The following is a 25,148-nucleotide window of genomic DNA, read 5'->3' as shown; positions in this document are numbered from 1 at the left end:
TTTCGTTTTTATTTCCCTTGAAGGAGGGAGATTACTTTTAAAAACATCAGACTTTGGGGAAACTGTTTTAGAAATAAACTCTTTACAAAATGTTCTGTTATATCCCCAAGCACTGAACTTCCATCTGTCCTGCAATGCTTTAGCATTTAGTCACCCTGAAAGAAACCAACCATGTTTGTCTACAGCAACAGCATTCGGCCACATTAACTGAAGTGTTCTGTCAGTGCACTAGCTCTCCCTGGAGACGTAGCCATGACCTGGCTGGAGCCTCTGGGGCTGGTGATGCCAGGAGCCAGGGCTGAGAGCAGAGGACAAGGGCTGCAGCTGAACAACTGGTTGGACAACAGCCTGGATAAGGAAGCTGAGACTGGGAGTCAGTGTAAATGGATAAAAGAGGAAAGAGGCAAATCATATGTGTGTGTACAATCAGATATTGCATTGTCATACGTACACAAATGGGAGCAAAATTGAAGGCTCCTGTGACAATGTCTGGTGACTGATGCTGAAACCTTTCTTGTATCTTAAATCCTGCATTTTTGTTTTATGTGCACACACATATCATTAGACTTGAATTTACTTACACCAATGTGCAAATAAATAAAGTATGATAAAACAAGAAGTTGACCACAGAATAATACAATAGAATAAAGTAAAATAAGCTGAGATAAACCAAGATAAGGTAAATTAAAATATAAGAAAGGTTACACAGGGAATAAGGGGAGACAGTTCATTTGGTTGTGGCCTTGTCTAGATGTCAAGATAAGAACTGTCACTCACATGATCTTACATGAGACATCTTCTCACTTCCCCTTAATGAGGTTTCTGTTTCTATGAAGAGAAGAACATCCATTTTTCCACATAATCAGATCACCTCTATTAGTTGTACAAAATGCAGGTACCAGTTGCATCCCCTGATTCCTTCTAATTCCCATTCTCAGTGAGGGTTGAAAAAGCTTTTCACAGTAATCTCAATCAGCTTTTCAATCTTTTGCAACACCTTTGAATTCTATGCAGGAAATACAGATTCAATACAGCCTGAATGGATTTTTTTGTTGTAAAAGTATCACAACAAGCAAAGACAAAAGAACACAAGCTGAAACTACTCAGCCACTGTTTTATTTTAAATCGAGCATTCTCCAATGGGCCATTTTTCTAGAGTAAAAAATGACACAAGAAATACTGCCTTTACTTATTTTTGAATCAGAAAATTTTCTCAAGTGTTTGCCCAAAGCCTACACATTTTTCAATGCATCGTATTGGGAATGATGACAGTGGCTCTGAGCCACAGCTACCTCTACAATTTTCTACAGTGTATAAATGCTCTACAACATCAGGGTGGTTTTGATTTACATGACTGATACACAGGAAACAAGTCCAACTATCACAATATGCAGATCCAGGCTGGATGTGGCTCTCGGCAGCCTGGTCTGGTGGTTGGTGACCCTGTCCATGGGAGGGCGGTTGAAACCAGATGTTCTTTGAGGTCCTTTTCAACCATTCTAGGATTCTATGATTCTATGACCAACGACCACTGAACGAGTGCTGATTTTAGCAGGTTCTGAATCTACTTCTTGCAGTCCACTTAGCCTGCTAGACAGATTTTCATCAGAGCTACGGGGATCAAACATATAACTGCATTCAATATCAAATCAATTTTAGCACCTAGAATTTGTAGATTCATTTGAAAATCCATTGTTTGACGAATTAGTATAATTAAAATAATAATAGAGACATGTATCTGTAATAGAAATTAGTGTTGAAATGGATACTTTTTTTTAGGTTACACAGAGATCTCTTATTAAATATGGATCTTAGTGTTCACAACTGCATGCTTGTCAGATACTGCATTTTATAGATTCTGTGTCAAAATCAATGGAAACTGGATTGGTTCTCTATGCATACAGAAGTTTGCAAGCCTACTGGTGTGTATTTATGGAAATGATGAAAAACAATCAAGACAGAGTTTAATGCATCTGCACTCCGACAAAATAATAGAAATTTTTAGCTTCCTCCTGGAACAGTTGCTCCTGGTTAATCCTTTCTGATGCTAGAGCACGTTTATACACATCAACTAATTCAAACTAACACTATCCAACTCTACAATTTGAAAGAAGCAAGTAACTTCTGCCATTTGTTCAGGCTGAAGGCATTTGATGATGGAGATTGCTATCACCAAGGTAGGTTTCAGCACTGAGTTGCCTGAGTGCTGTGGTTTCCTTACAGGACCTCCACTGAAAGAAATTCTGAAGAAATGGATCAAATTTGGATCAGAAAAAAAACAGTATAATTCCTGTATTTTAACTGAAGTGGATAAGCTTTTCTACTGTAGCAAACATAACATACCCAGAAACAGAAAAGACAGTTCAAGCAATGGACCTACAATGGAGAGAAAGTGACAAGAAAAAAGACTTGTGAATCCAGTGAAAAGGGCCACGTGACAACATCCTATCTGTGGGACTCCCGCTGTGCCAGCCTGGTGCCACTTGGTCAACTGCCGCAATGCGGCACTGCGGCTCCCTGCAAGTCCCATGCTGGCCACTAGGACCGAGGGAGGGACCCTCAGTGTGCCGCATGGCAGCTGCTCAGGATGTACACGTATAGCAACGAGTAGAAATGGCACTGGTAGCAGTTTGGTGTCAGTACAAAAGACTTTACGAGAGCCTCTTAGAAAGCAGGAGCCCAGCATTCATGGAGCATGGGCTGCCAGAACCCTGTGTTTCTGTGGCCCTGTAGTGGCAGACTACTCCCCACACCTTGCCAGAGCTGCCCCTGGTTCCTGGACCCCTAGAGCTGCCATCTCTGCCCCAGAGGCAAAAGCATTCCCACTGTGAGGGCAGCATGAGGAGGCCCTTAACAGCACCAATAACAAAGACAAAGGGCTGCGAGGGGCTGCACAGCCCATCTCCTCCTCCGAAAGCCATCAGAGGAAGGAAAAGAAGCAAATATTTCACAGGAGGAACTTACATCTCTACTACCAGAATCCCCACCCCACAATGAGAGAGAGGCAGATACACATCTGCAAGATAATTTTAGATGCTAACAGTACGCAATGCCCCTATCTGCAATTCATACATGGTGAAAGTTAGGATTAATATATAGTCTAATTTAAATCCTGGTGAATGAAATAGGGAATGCGAGATATACACGTTCTGTGAACTCAGACCAGTATGCATGAACAATTGTTCACAAAAAATTACCTTTTATAGAGAAAAGAAAGGTTTTGAAAGCACAAAGCCAACGTGTAGTTCCAAGACAAGGGCAGTTACACATCTCTTTCTGAACCTGGAAAGGGATCTGCTTTCCATCAGGAATTAAACATCAAATTTATCTTTTAATAAAACATTAGACAGCTTTTCTGTGAGTTGCACAAAAAAACGTCAGTATGTTTAAAAATATCTATTTTTCAAAGTTTTAAACTTCTCCCAAACACCACCTGCCCATGAGGAGCAACAATACCTGCTTATATTCATGCACGCATACACAATCAAGGTAAGAAACCATAACAATTTGAATATCAAATACTCACAGTGTTACAATGGCGTTCAGTCCACAGAGTGAAAAAGTGCAAAATAAAGTAGACACGAAAAAGATTCAAAGTGCTGGTGATCTGTTCAGGAACATTCTACAGGCGCATCCTACAGCAGCTACATAAAAGGAGTCAACTGCTCCCCATATACGAGGGTTTCCCTGGAATATCTGTACCCATACCAAATAAAAGACCATTGCGGATGGTCTGCCCTAACTATTTCAGCCTAAGTATCAGCTGAGGCTCCTCGCTGGGTTTCTGATGCCCTAGCCGCGGATGGGGAGACCCAAGCCTTTTAAGACATGGCTGGAATTGCCCAAGGAGCCAGTCAGCAGCCGGGGGGTGCTCATGGGCCCCCCCTCCCAGAGCCCGCCCAGCCGCAGCCCCTCACAGCAGCGGGCTGCGGGCGGCCTTCAGGCGCGGGGCTGCTGCAATGCGGCAGTTCCGCCATCACGGGAGCAAGTCCAAGGCTGGAAGCCACGAGCGAGAGCTGCCTCCCCACCCTCCTTTCTCCCTGCACCACCAACACAGCACTTTGGTGACACACACTATCTAGGATCGCGGTGGCAAAAGACGCAAAAGCAAACCTGAACGACCAATCTGGCGATCAAAGACCTTGTTTGGTGTATGCTCCCGCATCTCTTCCTCATGGCCACCAACCTGTCCTCCACAGCCAGCTGCTGTCTGCCATTCAAACCACTGACAGCCCGCACCGGCCACCACCGTGAAGGGCTGCGTGCCATTTTTAAAAGGCACTAGTGTTCCTTATTTCCCTCCCTGCCTTCATGGGGTCACCTCACTTGATGCTCTCAAGTGACCGAGCTCATTTCTGAGGTATCTCTGAACTACTCAAGAGCCACATGCTATGGTACAACAAAAGGCTCCTGGGCACCCTTACAGCATTCAAAAACATCTTGCTACTAAGGCTCTGCAAATGGCCTCAGCGTGGCCAGCATCACGCCTATGTACCAAAACATCCCCAGATCACCCACCCCAAAACAGAAACCCAACAAATGCAGTGCAACTTCAGAAGCATCAAATCACTTAGTAAAACTGCTTCATTTATCACAACACAAATGACACAGAAATTGGGATTATTTGATTCCAAATCACTTTAAAATCATTTCACACTTCTTTTTGCAGCTTTTAAATTTTCTTGTTTGTTAAACAGAACTGGATATGATACATAAACAGTCTAAATTACATAGACCTTTCAAGTTTTGAAAATTGTTTTCCATGTATACAACCACAATAATCAAGTCTAATTAAAACATGTATGTGTTTTTCAACCTGCGTATGTTGCACATTCACAATATGTACCTGTATTTTATGCATAACCTTATGAATGACAAGGAAAAAATGCACTATTTGGTTGTAGGACAGAAGAAGTTTCTATGTATGTACTTTTTAGATACTAACATAATTATCCACTTCATTTCCTAGCCAAACTTCTACATATTACTATTTTGAATTCCAGTTTACTACAGATACAATATTAGTGTCCAAGTTAAAACGTTGGAAAATGCTAGTAATGAGTAATGCATACCATCCTGGTCCCAGCAGCTGCATTTCAAGGTTACACATCAGACAACGTGGCATACTAACAGTTCGGTACACAGAGCTCTCATCAAAATTGTGCTCCCCATTTCCAGAGAAACTGGATTTTTGAGCCCTCTCCTGTATAAAGACTGATAGAGCTCAGAGCCTGTCTTTGTTCTACCAGCATGAGAGGCAAATGTAGCCTCTGAAACAAGCAAACCATTCATTCCCCTACAGATCATAAACCACACCTTTAACTGCATACAGAACAAAAGAAAACCATCTTTGTATGCTGTGAATTTTTTTTAATTGTTACTGTGTTGACTGATCCCAGATCAGCAGCAGTTCCTTCATTCACCACCAGCTTTGGGCTTGGTGACTTGGAAGGGCTGGGGACACCCTGGTACCTTTGGTGTTGGTGTGCCAAAGGCTGTGCCACATGGGCACGCAGTTTCCACTCCCCACCAAAATGCCTTATTAATGCCAGGAGGACACAGCTACCATCATACGGTCATTCAGCTTCCTTGGGGAGTCATACAAAGAACGAATTGCAAGTTACGGCATAAAGTGCCTAGTCATCCCCCAGGAACATGTTACTTCCCTTCATAACTCCATTATCAGCTCAATTTTATCTGCAAGGAGCTTTGTTCCCATCACAGTCTTCTGCTCAGCTTCTGGATAAGGTGTTCGCCTGCATATCTGCATTAAATATACAGTTGAGTGTCTTCAGGATTAAGTCGTTCACATTCATTTGACTTTCAGCAGTCAAAATGCTTGTTCTACATCTTTTATATTACTGACAAAGGAACTGTATTAGTCAAAGGGGAGGCAGGGCAGGTCACAAAATGAGCAGAGCATGCAAATGAATCAATTAATACCATGGAGGGAAGGTTTGCCAGAAATCCCTGTGTCTCCTGGAGTTTTGACTTTGGCGTCTCTCAGAGCAGTGACTGCAGCACCAATAAAAGACTTACACAAGCAAGCTGTAAACCTGGGCTTTCTCAAAAAGCATATTGGTCAGTGATTCATGAATCTAATAATTCTAACCTGGCACTGCTCTTATCTTGGTAAATTCTGCAGCCTGCAGGGCTCCAGGCTACTCTCAAAGAAAAAAAAAACAACCTAATGGGAGCAGGAAGGGAGAATGAGCACAGCATTCAAATGCTACATATGCTCCAGGAGGGAAACATCACTTTTCTAAATATGTAATATAATACAGCATCCACGCTGAGGTCTGATAGAAATGTTCATCAATTTGCTGGGGCATGCCCAGCACATACTGCAGGATTAGCAAAATCATTGATCAATGAATTTATGCAAATATATTCCCCCCATAAAGAGGGAGTTACATTACATCTGTAACAGGCATCAGTGATTTTCAGAGGCCCTTGATTGCCCGCTCTTATTTTATCTCAGCTGGTCTTTGATATAAAGCCTGTCACCATGGTGCCATCTGGATAGTGTTCCGTTCACTATGCTCTACTTCCAACCTCACATTTTGTAATATGCTGTAGAACAGAGGTTATCTCAGATTTCATTTCCATATCTTGAGCAATGATGCCAGATCTCCCACTGTAATATATCAGCAAATAAAAACATTTTTTACACAGCAACTGTGTAAGCACCCCATCTTTCCTCATCTATCCATGTTAATTATTTATCTCATTTCTTCAGGGTCCGCTGGGTGCAGTACTTTCTAAAAGTTCTCCAGAAAAAGGCCTTTCTGTAGTTAATCTTATCTTCACCTTATTTATGTAACAGAAAACTGAAAATAACAGCTAAGTTCATCCGGAACCTTTCTCATTCCTATAAAGATCTACAACGACACAGGAGCCAGGAAGAATGGGAAGGGAACAGAACACTGGACAGTTCAATGAGGAATGGAGTAACGAAAATTGGAAGTTATCCTTTGTCCACTGATATCTCTGTACTCTGGATGAGCCCTTCCTTGATTGCCAAACCAACTTTTATTCCTCCTCTGACATAACGTGACCGCCTGAGATACAACCTGCACACAGGAAACTGGGGATACTGTTAGAAAATTGCTCACACGTAGACAATAATTATTGCAGTTTGGTTATTATCACACACATTATTTACATGCTGACTGATTAAATAAGTAAAGATTTTTAATTTGTTTTATTAATTTATATACATTTAAGCTAACATATATCTTTAGGTTAAAAAAAAAAAAAAAAGACCAATCATTCTAATCATTCTAATTTTACTCTACTCAAGAATGAATGCATCAAACAGCTATGCACAACATTTCATTTAAAATCCCATTTTCATTATTATATGTAGGTATTTCGGTATCAGCTACCGGAACACCATTTACAGAGTTCAGATTTGATCCTGATTGCCTCAACAAATCATAATTTCTAGGAAAATAGAAGGAAATCACATTTGTGTGGCATTTTCAGGCTTTCATTAAGCAATGACATCTCATATATTTAGAATTATGCCATGACTTTAGCTCCCTGACCCTCCATGTTGGGAAAGCAAATAAAGAGCTCCTACCTAGTTAAGACATGCCCAGAATAGCATTTCAAGAAAAAGTGAAACTGATCATATAACTGAGTTCGGCACACAGAAGACAACAATAGGAAACAATTAAATCCTGTCTGTAACACAAAATAACGATTCATTTTCATACAAGTTCCTAAAAGCTTGCTAGGACAAAAAGCAGTGTGTATTACAAGCATACACATCTACGGCCATTTTATCTGAAATTTCAGTGATGACTGAAATTTTTATGAAACACAATCCTTTATAACAGGAATGCATGGGAGAGACAATAAAGGCATGGCCGAGCACTGTAAGGTACTTGCTAGGAATGGAAACTTCACAGGACGTACAGGAGAACTGCCGCCAGCCTGGCAGGTCAACGCGTCCCACACAGCGCGACGTGGGAGGAAAGGATTCACTCAAGCACTGATACAGCAACTGTAATCTCTAAGACTCTGATTGTCTTCATTTTAAGACCTCAGAGATGGAAGGTGAGGTGTTTTCATTACAACTCTTTAATTAGTTAGTTAGTTATTTTTAAGATCAAATATTTAGGGCTCACTTGGAATTTAAGGCACGGTTTCAAACTGTTGCTGACATTTGGATGACTGTGCCCAACCTTCTTCAGCATTACCTGTAAGTGAATCACCACCGTTTTTACCACCAAAGTGCCCAGAGTTGACTGGTGGACTCCTGCAAGCACGGTTTGTTGCTATGGACTCTTAAAGGTCGAGTCAGTGCTCATTCACTTCAAAAAGTAAAGTGAAATTTTGGAAGGTGATTTTCCAGGCTATGGAATATATAAAAGACCCAAAACAATGAATGTGACTGATAACAAGTAAAACTCCAAGTTCCTCAGTCTAGCTCTGTCCAGCGAGAACTTATTTGTCTTCTTTAACAAAACTGTGTCAGCAATCCTTTTCAGATTAGCTCTTGCTCTGGTAATGTTTTTTGGTTTGAGATTCTTTTTTGCTGAAGAACTGCAAGGAACAAAACATGCTCAGACTCAAGTCCCTGTTAGCAATCATCATAAAGCAGGAAAAACAACAGCTTTTACAGTACAAAACCAGGAAAACACTACAGGTAAATTGTCAACAATGACTCATAATTCCTTCTATCCAGCTCACATAGCACTACTACTGTGTCACCACACTGTTTTCAAGCCATTCCAGTGAGGACAAACAACAAGAAATAAATTAAAAGTGGGTGTTTTTTTTTTTTTTTCTTTCTAAATCGAGCTCTGTATTTTACAGAGAAATGGATCCTAATAACCATGTACTGCTCAGCACTTCCAGCCTAATGACAATAGCACGGCCATTTGCTCAGTCTTAATGGCTTACCCAGTTTGACTGGGCTTTCTGAACTACCCTGAAATTACTTCCTTTTATCCACAAATCCAATAGGATTGAAGGGGAAGTTCTGAGTTCTGGAAGAGTTTTATCTCCTATGCATTGTAATGTTGAACATTTGGATACAAAGCTATAGAGTAACACATTTCTATTATACAAAGGATATATCTCACTGCCACATCCCATAAGGAATACTGGGCAATTATTCTGAAGTTTTAAAAAAATAATCTTAACTTGCTTACAGCTGCACTAATAAACATTTCTCATCAATGCTGTTATTGTAGATATTGCCACAGGATGCAACTAAAAATTGAACAGAGCAGAAAGAAGACTTTCTGAAGACAACACTTTAGTTTGTGAAAGTTTCACACCAATTTTCTTCAACTTTTCTGCAGGTTATTACATTAATTAATAACTTGTGTCCCTCCTTCTACATGCTGTTGCTGTTTGTTGGCCGTGTGCACCTTCTTTGCTGTGTGAATGTGAGAACAACCCCAGTGAAGTATGTTTAGTCCTATTACATACAGGGGGAAAAGGAGGGATGTCAACAGGAGAAATCCCTACTTGTCAACAGATTGGAAACAAAACCTTTGTGGAAAGCTGCACAGAAGATCTGAAGCAAAAAGGAATAAAACCAGCCCCTATCCAACACTATGAAGAAACATTCAAGTAAGCGTGTTGGTTGAGAGCCATTTCTCAGACATTATCTTCACCTTGCTGCAGAGGCAAAGACAACCAGCAGAACGCACAAAGCATCTTACTGCAACATTTTCACAGCTTTTTAACCCCCAACTCACAGTCACCAATAACACTTAGCATCTGTGTTATGATCTACATAGGCCGGACACCTTTCGGGACCTCTGAAACGCTGAAGCTCAGAGATGTGATCAGACGAGTGCTAGCGCGGGCTGCCAGGCCATACCTGGCCCTGACCCAGCATTCAGGTGAAGTCAGCAGCTCAGTGCCCTGTTTAAAGTACTGAAATTAGTCACAAATTTCTGAATCTCTGCCTCAGTACTATTTGTTGGTACAGGAACTTAGAACACAGGAAAAATAAAAAAAGAAGCCGAAAGTGAAGACTGCTTGCTTAAGTGGAAATAAATAACATGGACCACAGAGGGCTCTCTATTTTAAAGGAAAAATGCAATTTCCTCCTGTAGCTACATTTACCAAATCACTAAGATCCTTGCAGTCATGTTTTCTGAGGAATTCAAGTCGAATGAGAAGTTTAAACTGGAAACCGAAGTGCTCCTAGAGGAGGTGTTAATTTATTCTCTGGGTAACACCACGCATTTTAGCTCTTCCCCAGGTAACCTATAGAACTGTACAATTCTGCAGACAGGCAGGAATGCAGAGAAAAGGTGCACAAATGTGTCTGATATCGAAAAGGCCACATGATTTCAGGAAGATAATGAAGTAAGTAATTGGGTGCTCCTGCAAACTGCTCAGATAGATAGCTTTTTTTTTGGCCAGAATGATTAAATGTTTTCTACATAGTGCATTATGAGTTAAAATATTTCTCCATAAAATACAGTGGCAAGCTCTTCTCTGAAATGTTATCTTGATGTCTTTTGGTTTCGCTTGATGATATTCTTTGATGGCTCAAATTGCTCTAATTTTTTAGCATTTATGTCTGTTTTACAACTGAAGATGTGATATCCTCTAGTGCATTAGGCAAATGTCTTTTGCTGGAGATTTAAATGCCTTGGGAAAAAAAAACCAACACTTCAAATTAAGTTTGAAGTATTCTACTCAAATTTTGTGACTGAGAAAAATAACTAGATACTATCAATCTATTTTCTCATCTTATTTAGAATGAGATTGATTTTTCCTGTAGCAGTATGTGCGTGCTGAAAATTAAAGATGCATTCAAGAACTGATGATGATGTATTTTATACAGTAGAAAGAAAGCCTTCTCTTCTCCCACCCACAAATATACGGTATAGAAGTAACCAATTGCAAACAGAGGGGTAAATAAACTAACTTGACATCCCAGGGAGAAGGAATGCATTCCCAGCAACTATTTCAGAGCCTACAGAACTTGGTGTAGTACAAATAAAGGTTCCAAGTACCGCCCAGCCTGTTGTAGTAGAGTTGTAGCACAGGCTGGTGTCAGTGGAGGACCGATCCACCCTTTGTGGATATGGAAATACAGTCCATCAAAACAAACAAACAAATAAATGAGCAGATTTTTTTTTTCTTCCTTTCAGTCTAAAACATAGGCAGATAAAACTTTATTCACTGCTTTTAACTCACTGCTTTTCCTTAGAAAGGGCTGCTAGTATAGAATTTGAACAATACTCCTCAGGTCCTCCTGTTATCTTGGTACGAGCAGCACAGTCTCTGACTGATAACAACGTCCCAGCCTGGGAGAGTAGGACCACAGGTACTGGGGTGGTTATGGCAGACAGGCACGGACACGGCTATCCAGTACAGCACAACTGAGCCCACATCTGCTGGTACCAAAGGCAGAAATCATCCTTTGAGCCTCTGTCCATGGTGGCCAGAGCCCATGGGGCAGAATTCCCTTTATCACACAAACATTCGAAAGAGCTTTGGTGCACTGCACAGTGCCATCGCTACAGCCTTAGTGCTGCTGGTACATGGCAGCCACAGGCACTGTGCCAGTCCTGGTGCCTGTAGGTGCCAGGTCTGTGCAAGGCACACACCTTAACCCCCTGCTGCTATCTCGTACCACTTAAGGGCAGTGCTGGCAGCAGTCTGAGCAGCCTTCCCCACAGCATTTAGCACAGGCCATTCGGCTCTGGAGCAGCACCACCATCACTCTGATGGAAGGGTCTGACCCGAGGAGCGCTCCTGTCCCCCTGCCCCTGCTCCCATCCCTTCTGCCTCAGGACTGGGTGCTCTCTGGCATTAACACTACCAGCTTTGCAGCATTAACTTTCAGAAAAGCCTTTATCCGTTTCTCTGCTCAAACTGTATTGCAGGAGAGGTCTCTATGTGAACAAGTACCTGTTAACAATGAGCAAGTTACCTGCTCGGTGCAGAGCTGTGGTAACGCAGGGTTTCACATGACAACAGCACTATAAATCTCATGCTTTTTCTCTGACAGAGGCGGATTTCACTGTCAAATCATCTTTTTTTTTTTTTTTTTTCCTTTTCTGTTTGCAGCTTTAGCAGTCAACGTGTAAAGTTTGCGGCAGCCCCGAGCTCAGCGTGCCGGTATTTCAGCCCCCGGAGCAGGGTCCTCGCCAGAAGCCGACGCCAGCACCGAGCGACCCAGCCGAGCCCCCGCCATCCTCCCTCCCGCACACCGACCCCTTTAAGCAGCTGTTTGTCCGCGTCCGCTGTCAGATATCGCTCCCCGCGACCCCGTACCCCCCCGGCTCCGGCCCCGCGCCCCCGGGGCCGCTGCGGAGCGCTCCGACCGCCGGCGCGGTGCCGCGGAGCCGCCCGTTGCGGTGCCCCCAGCGGTGCCGCTCCGCTCCCCGCGCTGCGCCCTCCCCAGCCCGCTCCCCCAGCACTGCAGCACCAACGGCCCCCCCCGGCGCCCCGCACAGCCCCAACTCACAGGATCTCCAGGTCGCGCAGGGCGCGGAAAGCTCCATCCTCGATGCAGCTGATCTGGTTGTTGTCCAGCTGCCTGCGGAGAGGAAGGGAGAGGGTGAGGGAGGGCAGAGCCGCCCGGAGCGGGGCCGGGTGTCCCCGAGGCGGTGCGGGGCTCTGTGGCTGTGCCAGCGCCGCACGCTGCGCCGGAGCCTGGCAGGTCTCAGTAAATATTAATTGCGCCTTTTTTTTTTCTTTCTTTCTTTCTTTTTTTTTTTTTTAAAGGCAGAAGGGAGTAATTTCATTACATTAGGGCATCCAATCCATTATGAGCTTTTACCGTCATGTCAGTGAAACAATTTCATTAAGCTAAAGGCCTGTAAATCATTGGAGGTCACCAGGCTGCCCTCCGTGACCTCCCACAATGCCTTTTCTTCTTTTACTGGAAGTTGGAGTCCTCTGTCCTGACAGTACTAAATCTCCCGGCTTTATCTGCCCGAGAGCTGTGAGAGCGAACAGGGAATACACCAGTTCCAAATTAGACTCAACTAATCTAATTTTATAGTCTTTTTATTATTCTAAGCACCAAATGTCTGTGGTGGTTCGATGCCTCCGCGCATTGTTACCGGTCCCATCTGGTAGCCCATTCTATTGAAAGATCTCTGAGCGAATGCAAAGCCTGCCTAACCACATCAGGGAGCGCGGCCGCGACACGGAGCATCCGCATGGACACCCATGGCACCACGCTGCTTCCCAGTGTCTCATTCAATATGTGGAGTGTGGGCTTCTCCCGTTTGTTTCCCTGCACGTGCATACGCATTACAATAGATGGGGACGCAGCGGTACAGGTACATCTGCCTCTCGTGTTGGAAAATTACAGTTGTAAGTGGCAATCTAAAATTTAGCGATTGCATTTTCAGACATCCGATCTCTTGAATGTTACGCCTACAGAAATACACGTGTGCACCTACATTGTGGAAGCACAACGCCTGCATCTCACACCAAAACCCGAGCAAACTGCTCTGTTTGCTCCACTGACACTGAGCGTCCCAGGTACGTGTTTGTGTCTGAAGGCCAAAGGGAAGTTGCCCTTGGCCGGGTCCCAATGAACGTCGGGATTTTTATGATTGAAGTGCATGAAGTATCATACAAGGTCTGCTAATAAGCTTAGCAAGCATAAAGGCAGCTAAGGCTTCTCATTGCTCTCATATCTTTGGAGAATATGCTGAATTTGGCAAAACTTCCAGCAGTATCTCCTATACCGACATACACGAGGACGTAAAATCATCCAGAAGGGATTCTGTAGCATGACAGTTCATGCATATTTTACATACATATTTATGTAACTATATACATACTTATTTATTTATGCTCTCTGACTCTCCCACCACCCCACAAAGGTGCCAGCAGCTCTGTACATCCAACTGCTGAGACGGCGAAGTGGCTGCCGAGCGGCTTCTTCTGAGATCGCTGTTTAATTGAGTGGGTCGTTAGCATTTTTTTTGCTCAGATGGAAAGAATGGTGGATTTCAGGAGGAATAAACTTAGGATGAGTTAAATATAACTCCGGTTGCATGACTAAGTACTTTACACTTCAGTTGGCTTTATTAGGCATACTTTATTAAGCATAAAGCTGGCACATACTAGCAAGACGAAGAGAAAGCAGGGGCAATTTGAGAACCACCTCTCTCTTCCCTTCTACAAGAAGTATTATATATTGCCTATTTTTATTTGAGTTACACTATAATATTGATTTTTCTGCCAGATACACTAAAACAAGCAAATAAACCCAGCATGCTACTCACAAGGCCTTCTATTAAAAAGCTTCATATGCTGTGCATTGCTTTCCTGAAAAATGCTCCTCTCATAGATTGATTTTTGTTGAAAAAGCACAATAACCTTAATCATGTTTCTATAGGTCCAGTCATGCTAATGCTAACAATGAAGCTTAGCCTATGTAAATAATCCACAGGACCACTGTAAGGGAAACCCCTAGGTACAGAAGACCTGAAATTAGCAGGATGCTCAGTAAATTGGGAAAATATTCATTATAGATGTCACTTGACGCTCAGTACAGCCTGGTTCTTCAACTCCACAAACTAAATCTGTGTCTCTGGGAGGCACCCACATGTGTAATGCTCCCTGAGAGCAGCAGGGCTCCCGACTCCTGATACCCACTGCAACCAAGCACTCAGTTCTGTGCTTAACTCTGAGCATGAGAATTTCTTCCCAGAAGGAATGGAACTATTAGTTATCTTGAAATTAAGCATGACTGTGTTTAAGACCCTTTACCTCCTAATGTATTTCTCTGTGTGTAAAAGTAGAATTTCAGTTTCTTTGCATGCACATAGCAGCCCTGTGAGAGGCTGAGCAGAGACTGCAGATTTTAGAGTTCAGAGTCTGAACAATGGCTTCCTACCAACACGTTAGTTCAAGGTTTGGGAAAAACCTCGTGTACAGCCCTACAGAAAGCCAAAGCTGGGTGTTCAGCACATCCTTGTATATCCATGAAGGCAAAATAGAATGCACATGACGTGGGCCAGCAGCCAGACTGCGCACTCAAGCTGGGTTCACTGTGCTCTTCAATGCCCAGAGCAGAGTGTTCAACATCCAGTGAGAAGAACTAATAATATGCAGAGAATGCAGAAATTCAACTTCAGAAAAATGCAAAATGCAGCATTCAGGAGCAGTTGGACATGCACTTCCTTGAGGAATGTGCACCACCACTCCTGTTTCCTCATTGCTTCCATCTGCATGGGCACTCACCCCTCCCAAGCACCATATTGCAGAGCCTGGGTCAGCTGCTCTGGTCTCAAAGACATTGAAAAAATGGTCTCAGCCAGCAGAAGCATTTATTCAGATTTAAACATTACTTCCATTTGTCAGAGCTCTTACTCTTTCTAGAATAATTGTGTCTCTTTGGTATTTGTCATGTATGCAGTGGGGTAATGCAGTGGCCAAAAAGAGAAGTCAGATGAAACTAGTTCTGATTTTAGTCATCATTTTTCATTGGACAAGGTTAAGTTTTGTACCTCTGCTCACTCTTGCCTTTTGCAGGAATCCAGCTCTCATTTGAGGCTTTATCTATAACTAGCTCAAATACCTCTGAGGAAACACATGTTCTCATGCTGAAAAAGTGTTGCAAGAGTGTGTGCAATGAATGAAGCCACAAAGATGGAGCTGTGAGAGACAGCCAGACAGCATGGCTGGCACATTGTTAGAGCTGCAAGGCAGGGGATGAACAAGAAAACATGGCCAAACTTTGTGCTTCCAAGTTTTTGCTGGGTTAGATGGATCTCTAACTCTTCTCTGGGTGAAAACACATGTTTGGGTGCCAGTGCTGAACCTCTCAGGCACGAAGCACGAAGCCCAGAGCCGGGATCCTGGTAGGCCAGCACATACACCCAGCTCGGTTCCCCAACCAAGTCGGCAGCAGACAATGCAACAGCTACAAAGAGCAACGCCAGGAAACCCCAGAGAGTGGAGCAAACACATGAGGAAGGAAAATATTTAGAGGGCATGTGGGGTTTACAGGACATGTGACACAAATGCTTGCAAATAGTGCTGGAATGTATAAAATGGTCTCGAGAAAAAGGCTCCTTTCATCTCGTAAAGATACAATAATAATGCCATATGTATCCAGCTTCGTGACTCCAAAGCTTATCTCTGTTTCTATTAAAAATTATGATAACCACATGACAAAATTACATGCAATAAGTCATTATCTATCCTTAAAATTTATATTTTAAAGCAAACAACAACAACAACAAAAGAAGTTTTAAAGCTAAAAAAGGAGACATCACCTCTCCATGAAATGAAAAGTAATGCTGCATCCCAACAGATTCCTTTCACAAGATGCTCCATGGTTTAGGAAAGACACTGTTCTGACTGTTAAAACGTGGTCCCCCTGGCTTAGCCATTTAGATGTGAATGTTATCTGTCATACTGAAGAGTTACATTTCAAATAACATTTGGAAGGAATAGGATTTGACAATGCTGGTATTTTTTTTGCCAATTGAAACAACCCTTTAAATGGGAAGATGTAGAATTTTTGCTCCCAACAATAAGAGCATTTAGTTTTCTAATGCCTTTGAGAGAGAAAAATCAACAAAAAAGATACAGTAATTTTTATCATGGTACTGGATTTAATGTTAAAAAAAAAAAAAAAAAACTGCTATAAAATATTGAAGATTTGAATTAATGCAGTAAAAATATCCCAAACTGAAATTATCTCATCTTTCACTAACATTGAAAGTTGGTTAATGTTTAAAAACCATAGAATCATAGCATCACCAAGGCTGGAAAAGACCTGTAAGATCATCCAGTCCAACCACCCACCTATCGCCAGTACTTCCCACTGAAAGTCCACGTTGATGTGTCCCTGGCAGCTGCTACTCACGTAACACCAGGAAACCTCACGTGGTGTGTAAGAACTCCAGGTGTTTTTTAGCAGCTTGCCATACTCTGATACCTGGAGACGTCCTTCAAGTACCGAACACCAAACATCTCAACAGTGAGAGGTGAGATCAGTGTTTCAGCTTGGGTTTCTTTTGGTTGGTTGGTTGGTTGTTTTCTTTCTGAAGCACTGCAGAGATCAAGTGCTCATCTCGTTTTTAATTACATCGTGACAGTGATTTAATTAATATAACTTCTTCGTATGCTTTCTCCAGAATCTGGTTAACTTTTAAACAAAAGCCCACATTAACCAGCAGTATGATGAATACCTTTCAGATGTTTTTGTTTATCGTATTTGAGATATTTAACGTACGAAGAAGTGCTATAGACTGCCTGTGTATTTCAGGAAGATGGGAGATGACGATGTTCTACATATCTGCTGTTGTAGATCTGAGCTTCAGCATTTCCCAGTTAGTAAAATACTATATTGCACATTTATCCAGAAGTATCCGTGTTAAACATATTGCCCTGCAAACATATTTAAAACAGATGACTTTTCAATAGCCATTTCAGCAGAATGTAAATCCATTGCAGCATGCAGAATTGTAGTTGGAAAAGAATTGGATTTTGTTAATTAAGTCTCCAATGGAGCCTCAGTTTGGACAACATTCCCCCCCCCCCAGTTTTTCCATTTCTTTCCTAATAACAACTGCCTGGTCTGTGCAATCACTGTAAAAGTTACACCCTAGCATTGACGGCATTCACTAAATGGTAAGAATTAGCAGGGTGCTCTATGACATTTATTGCCCAGTCTCCAAGGAATTCCTTACGTGAATACTTGAGAATGCCAAAAATTGAAACAAGTGACCTGATACGTGGAGGTAAAATTTCTCCCATAGCAAACTAAAGGACTACTCCTTCAGCTGATAATGAAGCACTACAAATGTTAACAGATGCTACTCTGAACTAATAGTGAATTTGAATTAAATTGGCATAAAGTTATTTTGAAGCCACTTCTAGTGCATTTTTCATTTATAATTTGTACTCTTTACTGAAGCACTACTAGAATAATTTTATAAAAGCTTACTTGCATTAGAAAATTAAAAGAACTGCTACGTTAAGTTCAATGTTACAATAATTCTCAAGTGGAGTAAATTGGTGGTGCAGAACACGGCGGACGGAGCTGCAGTGCTCTGGTTGTGCCAACAGCTCCAGCTGAAGCGCTGCATAGAAACAACCCATGTGCATGGCAGCACCGGGCACAGGCAGGGCTCCGGGCGTCAGCCCCCCCACGCCAGTGTTGTCGGGCTGGTCAAGGAGGGAGGAAAGGCTGATGGGGGGAAGAACTGCTTATGAATATTTACTCCGCAGGCTGTGCAAAAGTACAAGTATTCGCTCTAAGTTAATTACATTAACTCGCAATTCAAAATGTTGCTGTCCAAAACCAGACATCGTGTTAGCTTAATGCAAACCAAGGTGACAAACAAACAGGTAGAGCCCTGCCTCTTCCCACCAGGATAAGTACACACAAACCAAGGTTTCCTTTCAGTACTGAGGGCTTTAGAACAATTTTTTCCTATTAAAAACCCCTCCCTCTGGTTGCTGATGCAACAAATGGTGCATACCCAGCACACAAATGGCTGTCTCCATAGCAATTGGGGCAGGTTCTGTGTTTCCCTAGTTACTCCTGACTGATAACCATCTGTTGTTCTGCTCTGCCACAGCCCCAAAGGGGAGAAGGGGAAGAAACGAAGAAGATAAAATGGGTGTTAGAGAATAGGGAAGTTATTTTCTACAGTGGGTTTCACATTGTCAGAAGGTTTGCAGTTACTTACATCTTTTTTTATTCTTGCTTTCAGTTGACAAGTATGGAGTACAGCAGACAAAGAAAAGCTGTAACTCCAAAATGTTACCAATCATTCACCTTACGAATAGCAAACCGTACAGGGAATTGTTTTAGGAATATTAAAAGGAAATCACATCATTAGAATGTTATTATGAAACTGTGGAAAATCTGGAATTAAAGCACTTACTGCAGAAAAAAAAAAAAAAACCTAGAGAAATTTAATTTCAATAATTAGTAGAAATTTATAATGCAAGAGAGTGGGGCAGAGGAGGTGAGGAGGTCAGCACCCCCTGACTGCTGTGGCTGGAGCAGGGTCCCTCTGCAGCTGCCTCAGCCCACAGGATGGCCAGGAGCTCCTTCACCTCCTGGGGCCGTCACTGCTGAACCATGGGCCCCTCCTCCATCCGTGTGCCCAAGGCGGGTGCAGGCCGCCCACATCCCTCTCCAGGACAGCAGCACCCCGGGGCAGGCCTGACCACCCTGAGGCATGCTGAGATGAGGGTTATACATGGGATCAGTGTTTGCATAGGCCCACGTACATCATGGCACTGCTTACATGGAGCTAGCTCGTTCTGCAGGAGCACAAACAAGGCTCCACAGGCTGCTGTTACAGCACATCGATACAGCAGCACGCCACTGGCGTTGGGTTTTATTTTCTTTGAAAAAGACTCTATGCATGTTCCATATAGCAACAAATCCATTACAGAACCAAAACTTTTAAACATGAAAGACATGGGATGCTTCAATCCTCAATATTATATCGGCTGTCAGACAGACAGAGCTGTCTGGGGCTGTTTCTCCAGCAGGCCAGAGGACTGCAGGAATTCTGGAGAGCGGAGCAGCAAGGAGGGCTCTGTCTCCATGGGCTCTTCCCCATGGCAATGGGAATGCTCTGGGCACAGGGATGCACCGAGAGCTCCCAGCTGCACACCTGGCTCCGTCCCACTGGTGCACAGGGGGGGTTCCCATGTAAGTGGGATGCAGCAAAGTGAGGTGTTATAACAAGGTGCTTTCTGAAAATCATGTCGAATCTGCTGTTTGCTTGTTTACACATCCCTGTTATTAATAATTTACTAAATGCAGTTTTGAGAGGAAAACTAGGGCTCTCGTGCCTTTAAGAGGCTTAGACGTTTTTAGCAAACATGAAAATTACATGATGAGATAGCAGCTATGGCAGAGAGCAAATGCAATAGACCTTAGCAATTAGGAGAAGGTAAACTCACTCAAGGCCCAGACACCAGAAGCACCTCTTATACGTGGTTAGGAAAATGACAGAGCACAAAGGAATCTTGACATTTGATCTCCAGACATCTGTCCCCTTTAATAACACATATTACATTAGATTAATTCTATCACCTGCAGTCATGCAACAACTTGAGATGTCTTCCAGATCTTCAGGCAAAAATCAGGAATAAATAATGTCAGAACAGGGAGATGTGAGTAAAGACACAGCAGTGTCGACCTTGTTCCATGGCTGGAAAATCTGGGTGAGATTCTTGTGATTTGATAGCTTAATTATAAATGGGAAATGAGTATAAAGACCTAGTGGATGAATGTCCAAACGGGGAGCATCTTGTGTTTATGAACTGTAGAATCGAGCACAACACTCCAACAAATTTGTCAACCAGATCTTTTGTAACAAATCCACTGGACTGCAGTTACAGAACATTTTGGTAAGCAATGCTGGTTGATCGCGGTGCCTTCAAAGACAAAAAATAGCCAGCTGATTGCAGAGAGGGAAGAACAAATGCGAGCATCTCGGTGCCCCATCTTGAGTTTTGGGTGTTTTGTTATTTATTGATTTATTTTGTCATGATGGAACTCAGTTTCTCAACATGCAAGAAGTGCTAGAATGACAATGAACCCCACAGCCACTTGATCACGGTTTATCAACACCACATATTTCAAGATGCTGCATCAGTTTTAAATCACACAGGTAGGGCCTTCCAGTCCTGATCCTGCATAGCACAGGCTCCCAGCCTTCCTATGGGGCTACAAAAGGCAGGGCATTTCATCTTTGTGTGGGCTTTGATTTTGGGATAAGTGGCACTTCAGGTGATGAGGGGATGGGGGTGATGATGGTGCTCTGCTTCCATCTTTGTGTGTGTTTAAGCTTTTTATGCCTCCATCAAACATTGTCTTTGCTCACACTGATCAGGCAACAGCAACTCTGTCTTTGAGGCATGAAAATCATTCTAGGAAATTCTGTCACAGGCCACTAAAAATAGTCAAAGAAAGGTAAGAGGTTTTGATTACATTAAGACAAGGAGCTGCCTGGCTGCAGCTTTCTTTTGCTCGCTGCCCACTTGTCTGGGCAGCAGCAAAGTCAGAGATTTGGGATTTTACTTGCAAGTGCTCCTAAATGGCTGAGGTCCAAAGGGAGCTCCAAATTCTGACTCCTCACTCTGATTACACCTTACTCTGTGATTCTCAGGCCTGCTGAAACAGAGGAAGAAGACCCATGTGCATATGCAACTCTGCTCTTAGGTCTGCTGCTTTCTTACTGCTATACAACAAAACCAGCAATGGGTACTATGCAAATGTTTGAGATTTGTTGTGTAGCAGTTGCTTCACTGCACACACAGCTTCCTGATCCTCTGGCTTTAAGTGTCTGCCTTCCTAATTGTCAGTTCTTGGCGCTGTACTTTACAAGTCAGACCTGTGGCTGACTTGCAATCAATACTAAATAAGCATATGGGCAAGTTTAGGTGAGATGGTTCTAAAGGTAGGAAACACATCAGAATTTATCCTGAAGCTTCTGAGCTTTTAAGGCATTTACATCAACTTCATGCTCACTGCTCAAGGCAATGAATGCTTAGTGAAATTCCCACTGGAATTCATATGGTTACAGGTCTGTTACCCTGGGACTGCTGATAAAGGTGCAAGCAAGCACTGAACTTGCTCCTTTGCTGTTAGAAAGTGAGCATTGTCTGCAAACACAACACAAAGAAGCCAGCACTCCTGAGGCAGAGATGTCTGCCTCCAAAAAGCAGTGACTGAAGGAGACGCTCCAGGACCTGGAGAGGCTGTGTTCCTCCTTACCAGTGAGCCAGCAGAGGAGTGCAGAAGCCCTTTTGTCACACAGACCCCAAAATATTAAGAAATTATTTCTGTGAAGGGGGTAAGCTATGGGCAACTGCAGGATGGAGAACATTTGACTGGAGCCTGACCAGGCCCACCCGACTCATTATCAGCAGTGCCAGAGTCCACTCACAAAAATGCAATATTCATTGGGCAGTGACAGATGAATCTAAAGGTCTATCCACCTTTTCCCAGTACTGATCCAGGTTGAGTTTAATCGTCTCATGACACACGTCAAGAAGGTGTCACACCAACTATGCTTTGGTGAGTTGTGTCCTCTGCTGCTACCCACCACACTGCCCAAATCCACCAAATCTGGGACATTTGTGTAACACCATCCTAGCAGCACAACAAACAAAAGCCTGGTTAACATGGCATATGCAGAACAATAAAAGTTAAGAAAAGCGACCCGTTTCTAGACAGAAAGAAAGAATGTTAAAGAAAAGACAATCAAAAGGAAACCTGGAAAAGACGTTAAGAAAGGAAAGCAAATAAATGACCTGATATATTAAATGGGACCCAAAAATAATGTTGCTTTTACTCATCTTGGGACCCAGCAATCACATCAATTTTGAAATACTTAGAAAAATGCTATGGAAATGCACAGCAAACTGTATCATAGTTGACACAAAAAGCCATTTTGTTTTATTGTTTCCAAGCCAGCCAAATTTATGTCATCTGAGAAATGTGTATCACCCAGGGTAAGGACAGCAATCCATCCTGCAGATTTATGTTTACGGGCATTTTGGAACCAACGTTGCTATTTGAACACCCATACAAACCATAAGCATCCAATCTGTTTGGAGCACTACGTTCAGTTTTTGTTAGCAGATCTTTAACTTCCTGAACAATGTTTAACCAAAGCAGTGTGGCACCACTATACATCCTGCAGGAGCAGGGCACACAGCATATGTGACGAGCCTTCCACATATTCACCAGGGAGTGTTTCTTTCCTCCTACAAGAAACCATAGGACTATTTATTTAATTCACTAAAGCAAATGGTATTCATCTATTTTTGGCATTTATGTGATGGCTGTAGCATTGGAGTGCCTCGCTCTTTAATGCATTTATTCATCCTCCCTGCAGACGCACAGCTGTCAGCAGCACAATGAGGTTTTATGAAATTTCAGGAACTGAGTGAACCGCTTCCAGTTCCACTTACCTACATCATTTCTAAATTAAAATGTGCTTCCCCAGCCTCAGGACATGTAAAATACCAACCCAAAGGAGAGAACTGGGTGAGTTTGTATCAGAAATGCTGAATGTCACTTATTGCAATGGATAATTATTGATAATGTTACTATTGTTGCGTACCAAACTGATAAATATGTAGGTAAAACATGTCTAACAGCACTGACCTTTTACTGAATTGCAGTGCAAATAAAACCCCCCTAAAAACCCTACTGGTACCTGCTAACATCCTGCACACTTGGTTCTTGGATGGAATGGAAAAGTAGCCAGGTAAAGGAGCCTTGCTTCTAGCTTTCCTGCTGGGTCCCTGGTAGCCAGAAGTGAACTGCTGGACAAGGAATAGCTTAACCCTGGATCTGAAACTTCATAGTTTAGAAACGTTGTACAGAGGGACATCCACAGTCTGCAATACAACACATACTGCCAAAATGGGATGATGGGTCACCTCCAGAGGGCTTCATTCCACCCTGCAGGAGGCTCTGGTAAGGCGACTTTAAAGTCAGCATTTGACTACGAATGTACGAGCAGAAATGAGAAAGTTATTCCAATCAAACCCAGTAAAATCAGCATCATGAAATAAGCACCCCTCATCCACATTTTAAAAGGTGATGGTTTATCATTAGAAATATAGTCAGCACATCAAACTCATTTTTACAGCTTATATAAAAATTTCCCTAGAAGTTACAGACTTCAGCATCTTTGGCTGAACATATCCTAGTCGTCGTATGTTTCTTTTAAAGAATAATATCTCATTTTAAAAAGTAATCACATCAACCTCCAGGTCACGTTAGACATGGTGATTCCTTAAGAACAAATGGCCGCATGTCTAAGCTGTTCATTCGCATTTACTTGGTGGCCTCTGAATAATGATTCTACAAAGCCAACAAAACTGAAGTCATTAACAGAGACCTAAAAGTAAACTCAATCCATTCAAACTTGGAAACTTTTGCGCTGAGTGGCACGGTTTGTTTGTGTTTTGGTTTTTTTTCCTGATAGTAATCCATAAATCTGCTCATAGCGGACAGCTGCTTCCCCTGGCAGGACTGCAGCAACACGAAGGAAGTCTCGTGCAAGACAGCTTTCTCTCTTCAGTAAGACCAGGCAGCAGCGTGGTATGAAAGGAGCATACCCCCTGCCTTAACTGATCCCTTTAACAAAGCTCAAACATCTAATTCACTTTGAAACGTGAAAGCACTTACATAAAATAGAGAAGCCCAAGCTTTCTCCCTCACAGTCAAAGCAACACGTCTTCTGTAAGTAGGTAAAGAGGATACCTGCACAACCCTGGCTCCACTGCACCTCTCCCATCCTTCTCAGTCACTGCTGCACACCCACTTGTGACGGCCTGCTGCATGCCCTGCATTAACCCCCAGTGACGCCCACCAGCTCCTGCACGAGGACTGGCAGAGTCACGGCTCCCAGCAGCACAACGCTGAGAGCTAAGAGCAAGCAGCACCCCCACCCCCACACACCCCACCACCAAAACTCCAGCAAAATTTGGCCAGCTGCAAGCCCTGGGTTTCAGGGAACCAATCAAAGCAACCCGCATGACCTCCTTGCAGCAGCCACCTTCCAGCCAAGCCTGGCTTTAAAGGCAGGACAGAACACAGCTGATGCTGCATAGGAGCTGAGCTAAAGTATATAAATAAAATGCAAAGGAAAGCAAGGGTAAAACTTGTGTATGGGGCTACCAAGAGGCCGCAAAAAGTAGAAAGAACTCAACCTCTTTCTAATACTTCCTCTCATGGCTAAAGAATCCTTTTCCCACCACACATCACAAGAAATTGTTTTTAATATGCACAAAAAATGGCAAGGTTAGCTGCACTGAGAAGTGGACCGGGTTTGGGAATGCTGCAGGAATGCCCATAGGACTGAGCACAAACCCTCTGCACGCACAGCCCTCGTGTACCACACCACAGCCCTACGGGAGCACCTTAAGTTATCTGCTTAAATGAGAGTTAATTTATGACTTCTTTTTCTGGGGAAAAGATTCATTTTATATCCCGGTATGATTGTACTGTGGCTGCCTTATAAGCACCTTTTGACAGACAGGATATTGAGATGGAATTATACAGTGAAATAATCCTGACCACTGTTGAACATCTCATGTTCCTACCAAAGGAGGATCAAGATCCTCACTTCCTCTGGTAAAACAAAAGAAAGGAAGAACTCCAGGTGTGAAACCAATGAACAAATGCTGTGAGC

The 25,148-nt window shown here is 42.9% G+C and overlaps 1 protein-coding gene across 6 annotated transcripts in view; it reads right to left on the bottom strand.

Annotated features, from left to right (window-relative positions):
- SLIT3 (slit guidance ligand 3) overlaps positions 1-25,148 on the bottom strand; it is a 526,297-nt gene that overhangs the window by 191,478 nt on the left and 309,671 nt on the right. For all 6 annotated transcript variants that reach the window (XM_040646811.1, XM_040646810.1, XM_015293584.4 and 3 more), the window contains one exon: positions 12,455-12,526. In XM_040646811.1, the coding sequence (XP_040502745.1) occupies positions 12,455-12,526 (72 nt within the window). The remainder of the gene's footprint in view (positions 1-12,454; positions 12,527-25,148) is intronic.

The sequence above is a fragment of the Gallus gallus genome, chromosome 13 (genome assembly GCF_016699485.2).
Source record: "Gallus gallus isolate bGalGal1 chromosome 13, bGalGal1.mat.broiler.GRCg7b, whole genome shotgun sequence".
NCBI classification, from domain to species: Eukaryota; Metazoa; Chordata; class Aves; order Galliformes; family Phasianidae; genus Gallus; species Gallus gallus.
The sequence above is the reverse complement of the archived record's forward strand: the minus strand, read 5'-3'. Positions and strand labels throughout refer to the sequence as shown.